General features: G+C 41.5%; 1 protein-coding gene and 3 pseudogenes across 1 annotated transcript; 2 read left to right on the top strand and 2 right to left on the bottom strand.

Moving 5' to 3' along the window:
- Positions 1-311: 311 nt before the first annotated feature.
- LOC125575322 lies at positions 312-3,539 on the bottom strand (annotated as a pseudogene).
- Positions 3,540-3,918: 379 nt separating this feature from the next.
- LOC125591928 lies at positions 3,919-5,372 on the top strand (annotated as a pseudogene).
- Positions 5,373-5,908: 536 nt separating this feature from the next.
- Positions 5,909-8,795, bottom strand: LOC125591678 (annotated as a pseudogene).
- Positions 8,796-14,828: 6,033 nt separating this feature from the next.
- LOC125591677 lies at positions 14,829-15,621 on the top strand. The gene is made up of 4 exons (XM_048766289.1): positions 14,829-14,979; positions 15,074-15,151; positions 15,249-15,359; positions 15,432-15,621. Exons 1-4 carry the CDS (start codon positions 14,924-14,926, stop codon positions 15,499-15,501), a joined length of 315 nt encoding a protein of 104 aa, XP_048622246.1. The 5' UTR covers positions 14,829-14,923; the 3' UTR covers positions 15,502-15,621.
- The last annotated feature ends 314 nt before the right edge of the window (positions 15,622-15,935 follow it).

Raw genomic sequence — 15,935 nt, 5'->3', positions numbered from 1 at the left:
TAGATGGTGCATGCATGGCCCTCTGCGTGTAATGCAGGGCCTATCAACTCACCTTTTCTTCAACAGCTAACCAGTAACCGTTGTGTCCTCAATTATTTTTGGTATAAATCGAATTGAATAATATCTTTAGAATTCAAGTAAACATTGTAGTTCACATAATTACAAGAGTTCCAACGTCTAACTTACTGATTGTGATTTGTCACCTTACTATCTTGAAACTTGATGACTTGGTACTGTTCGCTATAAACTTGGTCCAGTCAATCAAATCAATCATCATAATATTATTCAAATTTTATCATTATTCATAACATCTAAAATATATTGTTTCTAAGTAACAGCTCAACTGTAACCTTTAAACTTAGGAAGAGAACTGCGAAGCTCTGAGCAGCGTTTTCATGGCAGTGATTATTCAATAACGTCTCTATATGTTGATCTCCTTAGGCATTGACCCTGTTAGCACCTCGTGGCTGTCTCAGTGATCAGAACTTCATCCTCAATCCTTATCCCTATCCCTTGGAATCTGCAAATTTATCAAGAATTATTTAAGCAATTCACATAACCAAAGATTTCTTATCTGATAGATCATGGCATGTCCTGTGGTTAATTTGCAGTTTAATCTCACGGATCTACATAACCACAATCTCTTACATGAAGTTGTTGCATAAAGAGTTTGAAGACAGCAATGTTATACCTTCAGAGCAGTTGAATGAAGATGGAATGTAGACTCCTGGCTCAATTGTGATCACCTGTCCAAATAGTTTAGTTTATTAATGCAGGATGAGGGCAAGTTAACAGGTGAACATGTAAAGAGAGTTAGATTTACTTACAGAACCGGGTACCAAAGGGCGGTCATATCCTACAGAAGAAGAATCATGCACATCCATCCCAAGGTAGTGACCTTTTTTTTATCCATCAAAAAGAGAACTTTGTTAGATAACATTTGTGTTTTTTTTTTTCGTTGCATGTTTAACAGCACATGGCAGACAATTAAACAAGGTTGTATGCACCAGCACGTTAACCAAACTTAATTAATTGTTTTGGTTTCCTCGTCCAAACATGCAAATTTATGATTGGATGAACAAACCAATAAGTTAACGTGATCGAGGTTCAACATTGCATACCTATGGATGTTGGATTCAGCTGGTGATCAGTCTACGATTCTTTAAGATCCCCATCTTCATCAGTCCATCGCACAACATATCGGTCTGCAAAACCACAAAGCATCATCTGAGTTCAAATAGCATTTTGTTGGCAAATAAACCTCTTAAGTTTAACGCTGATGGGTCTTTGTGATTATATATGACATCTCTGGTCCATATAAGCTTATGAAAATATTTGTAATTCAGATTTCTATATGAATTTATTTCACATTTTGGCAAAACTGTTTGTGTGTTTCATACATCTCCAGCACAGTTGAAGATAAGTTTTATATACCGAATATGTGTTTAGCTGACGGATGGTTGTACCAGGCTTGCATAGCTTTATGGACTCTTTGTTTGTTGTCTCAAGTATAAGATCATATAGCTCTTCCTGTAAAAAACCACAAGTATCATCAATGTTTTTATCTTCAATGAGAAAAGAGCTCGAAGAATGAGTTTCTTGATAAATAAAACCTGAAGAGAACTGAATTTTCCGCAGGTGGCCATGTCCGAGTAAGATCACTAACATAACCATGTAACTCACAGCCCATGTCAACAAGACAAGATCACCATCTTTTATCTGCACAGATGTATTTATATATGTTGGCTTCAAGAACACATCTCTGTATTAGTAAATTGAGTAGAATTTCGTCAAACTTACTCGCTGATCATTACGTGAATAGTGGATCACACTAGCATTAGAACCGCCACCAACTACAGGATTGAATCTAAGGAATAAAAAAAAATGAAAACATTCTTCTCATTAGGAATAAGGAGTACTTATTTAATTTATTCATGGAGTAGATAGACATGTAGAGGAGACTTACGCCATTCGCTGAGCACCTCTATCCGACACTCATACTCAACTTTGGCTACCAAATGCCTTCATCAGGATACCCTTTCGAATGTAGCATTGTTTTCAGAAGACCCTGAGATAAAAAAAGCTCATTGTCTAAATAGCTATTGTCTCAAGTGTATAAACACAGTTGTCACACAGGAGTACCTGGCAGGCAATAGAAGCAGACTCTCTCATCAATTTGAGCTCTGCAGGTGATTTAATCAACCTCAGCTCATGAGTAAAACTTGAAAGAGACTTCACTTTGCCAAGTGATGCTGACTTTTTAAACTCATCCAAGTTTGTGTATTTTTGTGAGGCCGTTGATGATCATTGTGAAACACTTTGGAAGAACTTCTTATCATGTCTGAAAGATCTGTACATTCAAAGAACATATAAATAAACATTTTACAAGAGCTGACACTTAAATATATAAGTTACCTCTGGTAATTTGCTTTATAGGATATGCTTGTTCCGCCTTGAAAACTCTTGACGCTGCATCAACTCCAGCTACTTCTCCTTGCCAAGCAATGTCCTAAAACCACAAACCAACTCTTCTAAATCACCAACAGTCCTCTATAACGAAATTCATGTACTAAAACAATATAAATTAACCATACATTAGGAGTTGATTCCGGCATGAACATGCATAAACCGGTTCACTGCTTAAAACAGCCACGCCACCCCGTTGGCTGGCAGCCAGTTAGATACAAATAATCAGCCTCTTGTCTGAACGTATATGGAACAACGTCTGTCATCATCTTCATAGGAGCTGAAGAAACGATGGCTAAGCTGTTCTGAGGAAGAAGCTCAGCAAGTTTCTTCCTTCTACCAATGTATTCCTCTATTCTTATTCTGGTGTGACCTCTCCTTCGGCCATTAACTGATGCAGAAGAGGGGAACCATCAGAGAGCATAATAAAGCATTTTGCAAAATAGAGTAGAAGATAGTTACATGAGGATGAGATGCTGGAGTTGGCTGACCAATGTCTCTGACCCGTTGAGTTGAATATGCATAGCGACTGATGACCTGAAGAACACATCATTTCGTAACAAAGTGACTCTTAGCCTAAAGCAAATGTCTATACTTTTGAACATGTAGTGTGGATAAGAACAGGATACAGAGATGAAACACAACAATAAGTACTTTCTGCAATAAAGTCTCAGGCTTTCTGTAAATTTGATTAAAAGTTGATTACTTTCATTCACCATTTCATAAACAAAGTGTCTCTTAGCTAGCAAATGTATATGTTTTCGAAGTTGTAGTGTAGATAAATGAACAGAGCACACAGAGATGAACACAATAAAGTCTCAGGCTTATGTAAATTTTCTAAAAAGTCAATTACTTTCATTCAAAGGATGAAACTTTATGGTTTAGAAGATCAATCTTCAAACGCGAAATAACAAGAAGACAATAACCATCGAGAAAGATGAATTGAGAGCATACCTGGCTTCTTGAGACTCTCTGAGCTAGATTCCGCGCAAGTACTTGCATCTCTCCTCCTCCTCTCCCCAGAGCACAGACTCTTTGAGTAGATCGATTTGACCTCTTAAGACTTCAGGGTTTAGTTTTAGCTGCTTTGAGGTGCGTTGTCTTAATGAAAGTCGCGTTCAGGACGCAATCTCACTTTCCAACCGCTTAATCGAACTTAAACGAAAAAGATAGTGGGAGAGAGTTTCAGCAGATCTATCAAACGCACTGTTAAAAACGCAATCGCACTTCCAAACCGCTTTAATCCAATGGTTGAGAGAGTTTCAGGGTTTTTTTGCTGTTTAAACTTTAAAGGTGCGTTTCAGCCGACCATCACATCAAACTGCTAAAGGTCAAGGCTTTGAGTTTCTTCAGACCAAACCACACAGATAGAGAGAAGTGGGTAGATAAATCGATTCGGAGTTTCGTCTTTTGAGATAAGACTCTCCGCAGCTCATAGAGAGTAACAAAACAATGGCTGCTGCAGAAGAAGTAGTGAAGGATGTTGGAAGAGCAATTGAGGAGACCCCTGTTGGCGAAAAGAGAGAAAGAAAGAGGAAGCTGAACAATGGCGCCATGGGAGCAACACGCGAGCGTCATAAGCATCCCTCGGTTCGACTACACAGCTCCCTCTTCTCTGCTTCATCATTCTCATTCCGGCTTCCTCGTCACCTGCAGCATCATTATGATTTGTTTTCCCTCTTTTCTTTATTGATTGCTTGTTCCCTCAATGGTCTTATCTGTTGTGAGCTTATCAGAAAGAGAGAAGAGTGCTACCAAAGAGGCCATGTCCATCCTTGGAAAGGTGCTGTTGCCCTTAGGTGAAGTTTTGAAGTCTTCTGATGAATCTAAAAGACCAAAACTTTGTGCACAGAGACAGAAGAAACAGTGACTTTTGAAGAGTATAGTCACTGGTTTGTCTTTTCTTTTTTTTATTTAATTTTTGGTGCCTTTCTTTAGGTGAGAATCTGAATGCTGAGGATCTCAAACCGGCCAAAGAAAGTGTCAATGAAGAACATAAGTCTCTCATGTCATTGGTTAAGCTGACAAGAGTGGCTTGCTTCTTTTTACTTTCCCTGTTGACAACTCTACGGATACTACAGATATAGTGTCGAGAGTCTTCCAGTGTGTGAAATCTGGAGCTCTGAAGGCGCCAGTGTAAGTCTTCTTATTATCTTCTTATGCATAAACTCATTTGGTGAAATGTTAGTTAGTGAAATATCATTTGATTGAAGTCTATGTGTTGACTGTCTCACTCTGCTAGGAGCTTTTGATCACTGACGAAATTAGTACTTTATGATTTGAATGATGCAGCTGGTGCCATCGATATTCCCTGTACAAGCTACTTGTGCTTTGACAGAGAAAGAACTTCAGGAGACAGTATCGAAGCTTGTTCAGCGGTTTGTAGATGATAAACAAACACACTATCAACACCAGTGAAGGTAAAAAAAAAAAACAAGTTGATATTGTTAGATTTCATGGAAATGGTTCTTAACCATATACAACCATATAGTTTGCAGCTGGGTATAATCGAAGAGGTGTGGAGGAGGCAAAAGGAAAGATTCAAAAAGCATCAGAGGTTCTAGACCAATGTCCTTTGCTGGACCGCACTAAATGCTTTGAAACCGTGGCGGCCGGAGTGAAAGCCATTGTACCAGATTCAGTTGTGGATCTCAATCTCCGGAGGTAATAATTTACATATAGTCAAGAACTCAAAACCTTGTTACATGTTTATAAAATTCTGAAGATTTGTGTGAAAATAATGTGCAGTTATGTGTTATGGTGGAACTCTTACCGCTTCTAGAATACCAAATGGCTCCTATGTAGCTGCTGTGTCAGTGCTCCCACATAAGCTAGTCAGCACAAAGCCTAAACTCGCCATCAAGCCTCTAGTCCCTGAGAGCAAACAGAAGAAGGGACAAAACTGATGAGCAGCATCTGAGTTTCTAGAGCTGAAAAAGATCAGTTGAAGCTGAATCTCTCTGTTCTAGTTTAGCTATGTCTCTCATGGCATTAACAAGTTGATGAGCAATGTTGTGTAATTTCAAGATCTTTCAAAGGTGTTTGATACTTAAAATTAGAAAAGCATTTCGGTTTAATTGGATACTGATTTTATATTCAGATTCCGGTTTAAGATTTTGGTTTAGGCAATTCGGTTTATGTGCGTTTACTTTCCCACTGAAAACACAAGTAAAACACAATCAAATAACATTTCTTGTATTTGCACTCTGGCGAGTAAGTTTTTAAAATTATAATAACAAACAAAGAGAGAAGTGACAAATACAAAAGTGATCATTTCCTAAACCAGTAACCACAACTTTATCCCAGACTTTTAAGATATTAAGATACAAACAAACTCAGAATGAATCAGACAAATTAAAAAAAAAACGAAAAGCCGTTTTGAACCAGTACTCAAAACCTCAAACTCAAACCCTGCCAATATCAAATAACAGTTGCAAAAAATAATCTCACACTTCCCCCAAACTCACGATATCAATTTGTTCTATACGTTTTTTTTTTAGCCAAACTTAAATCCACCAGGAGGAGCAGCTGGCTGGTTATTACCGAAACTGAATCCCTGTTGTGGATTCTCGTTCCCACCGTCTGTCAGAATCTGCTCTTCATCTTCTTCTTCAGCCCATATCTCTCCAAGATCTTAACAGCCTTCTCATATATCTCGTTGTTGTCATGGGACTGAAGGTTTTCGATTTTGTCTAGTCCATCGGACTCTTCTATTATCTGAGCATAGAGATTCACCCCACCGTTTAGTCCCATCTCCTTGTCAGCCTCACTGATCTTGAGAATGTTTTCAAGACCTTCGAGGCACACTGTCACAATCCTAGGGTCAGGGCAGATCAGTAGATCACAAATAGGTTTGATGCAGCCTTGGTTCACCAAATATCTGCATGATGGTATAGAACATGTAAGAGTGAACACTATGAAGTGTAAGTCAGTTAGAGACGACTTACTGAATCTGCTCATGAGACCCTCCTGATGTGGCATTGGAAATGGCCCAGGCAGCTTCCTTCTTTATATCGAACTCAGCGTTCTGGAGCAAGTGCACAAGAGGAAGTACTAATCCAGCACCAACCACAGCCTATATTGTTTAAACAATATAAATGATTAAAAATTGTCTTTCTGAAAAACTACAATATAAAATTTGCTAGAGAAGAGAGTAAACACAACTTGAACATATTCAATATAACTTTTTACAGAATCAGAAATGAAATAGCATTATTGAAATGCTAATTATAGCAGAAAAAAAACTCATACCTCTATCTGAGCTTGGTTCCCAGCAGTGATATTTGAGATAGTCCAACAAGCTTCTTTTTTGATACTCTTCTTGTGATTTTGCGTAAGTAAATTATAAAGGTGTGGAAGTACGCCACTATCAATTATAACTGGAAAGCAAAACAAATAGTTGCAGTCAAATGTTAAACAAACAACCAAAACATTATATAGAAACATTCTTCACAGATCATACCTGTGTCTGAGAGTCATCACCAGTTACAATGTTCCCAACAGTTCGAAGTGCAGGAATGAGAACCGTAGGTGATGGATGACTTGAAGAAATATATATATTAGTCAGTACACTAACACTCAGTTTCTAAGAGGTATTAAAAACATCACAATTTGAAGATGTCAACACCATTGTTGAAAAGACCAACTAATATAGCAATAAGAATCTAACCTCAGAAGCTCCACAAGTCGTGGACAGACACCAGCCTGGATCACAGCCTGAATCTTATCATTGGGGCCATCTGAAAGGTAGGAGAGAGCCCAGCAGGCATCTGTGAGAACTTCTTCATCATTTAGATAGATAAGCTGCCGAAGAACTGGCAGGGCAGGCTTCACCTGGAACATATAAATATCAAACATCATGCCAACCAAACATATATTAAAAAATTTGCCCCATAAAATAAGACTGTACAGACAAATTAACGGTTTAGCAACTACCTCTTCAAAAGGTGTTGGTGGTTTCCCACGACAAAAGTTGGACAAGGTCCATGTAGCATTCCTTAGCATGGATAACTTTGAATTTTCGTTTAACTGAGACAGCAATGGTATAAGAGCACCACAGCTGAGACAAGGTTCCTGCAGTTTGGCGAGTCTCCAGCAACATTCCCCAAGGCCCACACTGCCTACAACGGATAAAAGTTTATAAGAAAACGTTAATATTTTAGCTTTTAGAACTACAGAGAAGCCCCTAGCTGACTATAATTACATAATAAAAATATACAATAATATATATTAGATCAAAAGAAAAGAAAAAAAAACAAAAAAATGTGGCCAGAGAACTTGGACTTGAGGGCCCCAAGGCTGCATCAAACCTCTTTGTGATCTACTAATCTGCACAATGGGAACCACAATTATCTACAGCTAGTTAGTGGCAAACCTGCTCTCGAACGTCATCACTAGCAGAGCTAAGAAGCTCAACGAAGATAGGTACCGCCCCATGTTCAATCACAACCCGAGTATGATCTGATGTTCCTGAGGCAACGTTGGTCAAAGCCCACGCAGCTCAAACTGAAAAAGAATTTTAAAGTAAGCCCACCAGACCATTCTTAAATCTCTAAGGTGACATTAATAAGACATACCTGAAGTTGTGGGTGGTCTTGCCTTCCAAGAAACTCAACAAAACGTGGGATAACACCAGCTTTGATCACTTCATCTATCGGAGGACTGCGCTCTGCTCATCAAATTACAAAACTACCATCATTACACACATAATAACATTCTGAAAGGAGAATTAAAATAAAATGGTCAACATACCTATAGATAATAACTTTCTAATTGAGTGTGGCTTCTAGCTGAGCTTGGGGATCATCATAATAAACACCTTGTACCATCATTGGGATACCTTCTAGCTGTCAAAACAGAACATAAACAGTAGATGAGTTTACTACATGATCAGATGTGTTGTCATAAAGCTGAGATCTATAATTAAAGGGCAATTACAATCAAAATCTCACTCTTTCAATAAGAAAAACAAAGATCCATCAGTAATAAATTAAATTCTGTGATCCAAATGAAACTAAAGATTCAGATCAGCGACTTACTCGTTTCTCAACGGCGGCAGCGCTCTGGAGGGCGTCGAGACCAGCTCCGAGAGGCTGCTGCTGCTGCTGAGCATCATCCTCTTCGGCGTTTCTTGAGGAGACTGTCCTCGCGTTTGTTTTTTCTGATCTCCACGAGGTTGTCCTCTCTCCTCCGCCTAGCTTCATCGGCGTCAACACCTGTCTTGTATATCTTCTTCCTCAGCTCCGCGCGTGTGCTCGGCCTCAGCGACATCTTGGTTTGTCTCTCTGAGATCTTTCTCTCTCGCTCTCTTTTGGTGGAAACTGAACTGGAGATGGAGATCGTGAGGACGAGTTGTCTGTTATTTCCGGGTCGGATCCGGGTTTGGTTTAGTGTCGGAATTTTTGATTAGTTGTCGGAGCTACTTGGATCCTTCCTTATAGGAATGTCACACAGGTTCTCCCGTCCCTGTCCTACCGTAGCGGGCTCGTCTTAAGCGTGTCACGGCGGGTCAGGTCCGCGCGGGCTGCGATCTTCAAAATGGCTGACAAAACCCATACCGCAAAACATGTAGGCTTTTGCGGATCGGACCACGGGACATAGAATTACAAACAAAACATATGGCTCCTGAACGCTTCAAGACATTATTCAGGACGCTTTATCAGTTTCATGACACATCAGTAAGTGAGTTTAGTCGAGGATTGAACTGGATAAGGCAATACCCTTGTTAGTTAAAGATTTTAGTTGGATCAAAACACTAGTTTATTTATTTTTGTTAGACTCCAAACATTTTTAAAATAAACAATACTTTAGTTGTTGAATCCAAAATTATAACTCATAAGTTCATAACAAATGCTTTAGTTTTCTGAATCCCAAATTAAATAAAAACGACACCAAATCAAAGATGCGAATTCCAAAAATAGATAGAAAAAAAACACCAATCACACTTCTTGTTCTGCATCTTTATCACCAACAAGCGACAAAAGATGGAAATTTCTCTTCTTCACCATCAACTCATCTTCTGCAAATAAGAAAAATAGAAGTCAGTTAAAGATATATTGAAACCTACAACTCCAAAATGTATGATAATGTGAACAAATACATATAGGCAAAACTATGAAGAACTCATGGCGAAAACTATATCTTCTTCTTCGGTGGAAAGTGAGTTTTCAAACTTCTTATAATGACTCGAAGAAGCTCCATCGATGCAGATTGAAGGCGCTTGGAGACCGGAAGCATCATCGGCCCTAAAACCCACCATCACCGGAGCTACATAAGATCACCTTTCTCTCTCTCTCTCTTCTTCTCTCTCTCTCTCTATCTCTCTCTCTCTCTCTCTCTCTCTCTCTCTCTCTCTCTCTCAATGTTTGGCGAAAGCAGAAATAGGGACTTAGGACTGGGTCGGGTCTTCAAACCCGCAGGTTAAGCCCATTCCGCTTTCGACCCATCCCGCTTTCGACCCGTCCCGCTTTGAACCCGTCCCGCGAGGCCCGTAATTTTGCGGGCTTACCAAATGGAGGCTCAATCCCACCCTGCAGCAAGCCTTTACGGGCCAGGCCCGCGGTCGAGATCTTGATTGCAATCCCTATTTCCTACGACATAGAGTGTCCTAAAGTTAGCTTTGGTTTTTTTCCATCATTATAAAAAAAAACACGGCCTTTATAATGGGCCGCAAGCCCACAAACATCATTGTAAGTGTGGGACCGAAATTCGCACTGTTGATTTCCGTTTAAATTAGGAAAGTTTAGGAAAACCCTAATTTCCCAGAGGTCCCGAATATCTGTTAAACCACACCCAAGCAATCAGAACACGCAATTAAAGACGAAAAGAAATAAGAATCGTAAAGAGAGCAAAGGAGTTTTATTCCGAATCCGCGTACGAGCGTTACAACAAGGTAGAAGCCTTGGCTACGAGAGCTGTCGGCGAGATCCTAGTTCTAACAACCTAAGACTGCAAAACCTAGTTGAGTCGCTGCTCGAAATAACAAAAACGGAAAGTTGGCTAATTGCTTTAAGTGCTAAGTTTTCTCTGAGAAAAGTCATCTTCCATGCCTCTCGCCTAGGACTCCTTATATACTGGCTACAAGGTCGGTTACGCTTTTCCTCTTCTACCCTTAAGCCGCCATAGCATAAAAATGGAGATATTCCATTTTTTCCGATCTTCGTAATTATCTTCAAAATATCGTATTTATCTGCGGAAACTTGACATTTATCTTTCCTTGCGAACCAAGCGTAAACCATTATGGCAGCTCACGGGCTGTTGGTTAAGAAACATAAGTCGGGCCTCGAGCCATGTCTTAGGTCCTTTGGGCCGTCTTCTGACTCGAAGCGTTTATTACGGCTTCTTTCGATAAAGAACGAACTTTCTGCGGTTTTTACGGTAAAGTTTGATCGATAACTTAGAATGGCGGGGAACGTTAAATGGGTTCGCTACGGTCTTCGGGAGATAGCATCGAAGGGGAGACGAGAATGCATGGACTAATGTCGTATCGACGTTTCGGAAGAGCGCTCAGTCGCTACGTAGCGACCGAACTTCGGCTCGAGCTCGGTCGCTACGTAGCTCGAAAAAGTATTTTCGTAAAGAAGAATTTATTTCGAAAAAGTATTTGTCGAAGAAGGTTTCTGCGTTTTCTTCTTCGGAGATTTGGACGTTAACTTCGTTGCAACCGTTTTCGACCCAACATTTAGCCCCCAGCTCGTTGGGAGCGTGGATTTCTAGTGAGATCCCAATGCGCGGTATGGCGAGTTCGGACGAGATTGGTGTATTTGGGCGAAGTTCGTGTCCAAAAATCCGCAAGTAAATAGTAATTTCTCATGCCTATAAGAATGGAGGTAATTTCTCATAATCTTTACACTTACTCATTCTCATAGAGAGGTTTCTTGAAAGTTCTTTCTTTCTTTTCTTTCTCTTTCTCTCTATCTTTCCTCATTTCTTGATAAAAAAAAGAAAAACACGAGATGTCGAGTAAGAAGAGGAGTTCGAAGAAAGGGTCCTTGCCCGCGAACGTTTCTGAAGAGCTTCGAGTGCCGAAGATGGAATTCGTTCCTCATTCGGTAGACCCGGCCGAGAACGAGGCATGGTGGATGGCGTGTACGGTTCGATCACGCCTCCCAAAGAAAAATCGTAACCGGTCATGAACCATCGCCCGGTGAAGGTAGGTGCACCAAGTAGGAGTACTAGTGAATTCCTCGAGGTCATGCGGCGTTCTACCATATTTCGGACGCGGTGGAATTCAGGGTTCCTTGTCAAGGAGAATGCGCTAGTAGTCCCCCGGAGGGTTACTTTACTTGTTACGAAGCATTCGTAGTGCGCTGCCGTTTGTGGTTCCCGATCCCCGAGATTATCGTCCATGTGTTGAATCGTTTCGGGGTGGCGGTAAGCCAACTGAATCCTCTTGGCACCCAACACCTCATTGGAGTCCTGATCCTGAGCTACGAGCATGGTCTCTCCCTCACCGTCGATCACTTCGAAGCGCTTCTTCGGTACAGATCATCAAGGATACGGACACGTACAGGCTGGTTCCTCGGAACTTCATGTCAGTGGTAAAGGGTTTACTTCTAACTTCAACTCGTGGAAGAAGTTTTTCTTCTTCGTTCGTGTAGACGCCACGTCCATTGAGGAGAGTTGTATCCCATTGTTCGCGGAGGTTGCCGAACGATCGTCCCTTCATCAACCCTCTTGCCTGTTTCCTGAGGATATTATTGCGGTGAGGGATCTTCTCAGGAACGGTCCCTTTTTTCTGGACTTCCTTTACGCCGAAGAGAGTTCGAAAGGCGCTGAGGTTTGTGCATCCTAATCCTGCTTTGGGCGGAGAAAAAAGGAGTGATTCGAGCCTGATGACCAAGGTCCCGACGCCGCTCCCACGATTGCGATGGGGCTGAACTCTTCGAGGGGAAACATATTGACCTCACTGACCTGGAGTTTTCGGTGGACGATTGCATGCTTCCAGGATGGGATCCGGACCTTGCTTTGGCGATGGAAGCGGTACGAGCGAGGTCCCTATTCCGGACTTCGATGATTTCTTCGCTGGTCTTCCGTCGAGCTTCGATGCTCCTCCGGCCACGAGCGAGTCGGGGAGGCCAAAATTCGTCGCGGAAGGATCTCGTATCATCAACGGGGTATATAAACTTTAAGAATTTTGACGATTGTTATTTTTTTTTATTTTTTTTTTGCTTATACGTGTCAATCGGTTTTTATAGGGCTTGAACTTGCTTGGATCGGCTATTGAGGCGAGCCATAGAGAGGCCATGATCTATCGCTTTAAAGCGGAGAAGGCGGAAAGGATATTGCTCGCATGCGAGACGAGATGTTGGCGCGAGATGCTCAACTCGCTCGTGATCATGCCAGGGCTGTTCGTAGGGCGGAACAGAAGGGCAAGAGGGAATTATCGAGGTGATGAAGACTCGCGCTTCTCAATTCCAGGTTGAGTACGGGAATCTTAAGGACGATTTCAACTCGCTGGGCGACTTCCGTGAGTGTCGCGGCTCTGTCGGGAGCCTTTGGAAACGCGGCGGATGACTACGTTTTCGAGAGGGAGATGGAGTTAATGAAGGTGGCATGAAGGATTCCTCCGATCGCTGGAAGATTCAGGGATTCTGGGATCCCATCCCGGTTTCTCCTGATACCGTAGAAACCACGACATGATTTTTTTTGCCGGTGACGATGAGAAGTGAACGATCCCACGGATGCATTCGGAGTTTCCTTCCGTCCGCGAATTTTAGAGGCCGAGTGTGGCCTTTGTTCATATATGTCTGGCCGAGTGTGGCCTTCGAACTTTGTATGGGCCTGTTTTTAGCCGTTTTTATCGGGACTGGCCGTTGGTGGCTTTGAACCCCTACCGCTATCCGGTTTATATAATGGATGTTTGTTCGAGTTACTTTGTTTCGAGTGGTTTGAAGTAAACATGGATTGTCATCTCATATTTACTTCGTTGAGGCGTTCAATCTGTGGTTTGTTCGAGACGTGAGTTTTCGTAAAAATTATTTACGATCTTTCGGGAACGTTGAGATATGAACAAAGAGACATGTTTTAGGATCTCGTATCGTTTTATATCATGTCTTTGAGATGTCCTGAGACCAATGCGATGGGTTTAGGCAAGACCTAGTTTACTCTCGGTTTTAAGGTTTGTGCGGTGACTAGCCGGCTATCGGTTTCCTGTTGCGATTTCTTCCTGATTCGTACCGATTTAAAGTCCGCGATAGGTTCTCGGCTTATACGACTTGTATGGTACGAATCGAGCATCTTTCCGAGACCATTTTAAGCCAACTGAAGTGCTAGACCAAAATTTCAGACTTTTTTTGTAGCGCGCTTTCGTCCTTGTGTTGGACGTTCTAAGATCAAAAGAGTCATCAAGTTGCGTTTGTTTAAGAAGGCTGATGTGTTCGTCGGGGCCAATCGACGAACGGAGTGTAAGATTTGTAGTGGTCGCGTTCGGACAATTTGTTCGTATCATCTCGATTTTTAACTTGGCGACGTCTCGCAGTTATTTCGAAGACTATACATATATTTTTGGTGCTGAAGTGAGATTGTTTTGCGATTTTGGGCCGTATGAGGCAGCTGGCAAGAGTATTAACGTTTGTAGATTTTCTAGGCGTGTTCTGAGACTTTTGCAAGTGTCTTAAAAAGGAGCGACGCATATTGATAGTAAAAAATTTCGAAATCTCTAAAGAACTCGATTACAATAACACATATTTTCCTATGTTGGAGTATACGAGTATACATCACACTCCCCCCCCCCTTTTTAGAGAGGGGGATTCTGAACTCGTCTTTCGACGAGATGCCTACATACCTCTTTCGAGGATCAGCCATCTCGTAGTTCTATTTTGCCGCAAGCGTTTTCACTCGGTCGTTTGTCGCCCGTGCTGACCGCCTTGATCGTGATGATCGTGGCTGGGTCAGTGTTCTCTTCGGATTTTCCGGTTGAGTTACAGTGTCGGCTTCGGACTCATGTTGAGTTTCGACACCCGAAGCGTTTGCGTCAGCAGACGATGTTAAATCGTCTTTTCCTGAAACGTTTTTGGTCGAAGATTTATCAATCTTCGTGCGTTTGCGATTTGCCGTTGCAGAGGTTGTCATCTGCCTTAACTTGTGCTCCGCGAGGAAGCACAGTCGCGACTGTTTCTGACATCCCCAGATAGCTGCGACTCCGTTTGGGGTCGGGAATTTGACACCCAAGTGGTACATCGATGGAACGGCTTGCATAGCGTTGAGCCATGGGGTTCCCATGATCACGTTGTAGATTACAGGATGATCTACTACCGCGAATTCGACGATTTTTGTGATCTCCTTGGCCATGACTGGTAGCTGAATCGACCCGAGGGTCATCGATACTTTGCCTGAAAAGCCTGTGAGCGGTTTCGGAGTTGGAGCTCTTTTGCGCACATGAATCCCATCTAAAAATACATTTTACTCTATTTTCAGGTGAAATCAGGATCATTATTCGACAATGTTTTGATCTGCGATGACCCAGACTATGCCAAGAAGTTGGCAGATGAAACATGGGGCAAGCTCAAGGATGTACGTGTTTTAAAAATACCCATCTGCATGAACACAAGTGTTTGTTTCTGGTTACTGATAAGAATAGCCAATCTAATCTCGTAACTAAATGCAGGCGGAGAAAGCAGCTTTCGATGAGATTGAGAAGAAGAAAGAGGAAGAGGAATCCAAGGACGCTCCTGCGGAAACTGATGTAAGTTAGTTGTGTTTGTTTTCAAGTTTTCAGAGTCTTTCTTTGTTTCTTCTGCCAATGTTCTGAACTAATATCATTGTGTATGAGTTGTTTCCAGGCTGAAGATGAAGCAGAGGAAGATGAGGGAGATGAATCTGATACTGAAGCTAAGACCGAAGCCAAATCAGAAGTTAGCGAGGAGACCTCGGAGAAAGACGCCACTGCTCATGTATGTTAAGAAAAAATACTCGTCACAGTGTCGTTCCATATTGTTGTTGTTGATGGTTATATGGTTTTGCAGGATGAGCTATGATGGTAAGGAGGTTGAAGATTCAAGACCAAAGTTTTCAAGTCTCTGTTTCATGTTTTAATCCTTGCTTTTGAAGTATTTTTAGCAGTCTAGTTTTAGCATATGATACGACGATCATAGGCTCTTTTTGTACTGAAAACACCATATGATGACATTTTGCAGTAACATCTCTTTCCCTACTCTTCTTGTTTCTCTCCTTGACCAAAACTCCGCCAAAACTGTTATCAATTATTACACTGGAGAAGTAGTGAGCTAAAGTTGATAGATTCTAGATTTGATAGTGGGCCTTAGTGTGCATTTTATGAAAACAGCGAGCCGCAAATGATTTTTACCAATCTGCGGCTGTTATGATTTCACGAGGATCACGTTATAAGCCCAAATCTCATAAACGGGCCTTAATGTGTACTTTAGAAGAGAGATGGTATAAATGTCTTTGACAATAAACGTATTCTATTGGTTCATACATGCTCACATGGATCGCTAGTTGTAAAGAGT

The sequence above is a fragment of the Brassica napus genome, chromosome C8, assembly GCF_020379485.1.
Source record: "Brassica napus cultivar Da-Ae chromosome C8, Da-Ae, whole genome shotgun sequence".
Lineage (NCBI taxonomy): Eukaryota > Viridiplantae > Streptophyta > Magnoliopsida > Brassicales > Brassicaceae > Brassica > Brassica napus.
Note: the sequence above shows the minus strand (reverse complement) of the source record. Positions and strands in the feature narration are given on the sequence as shown.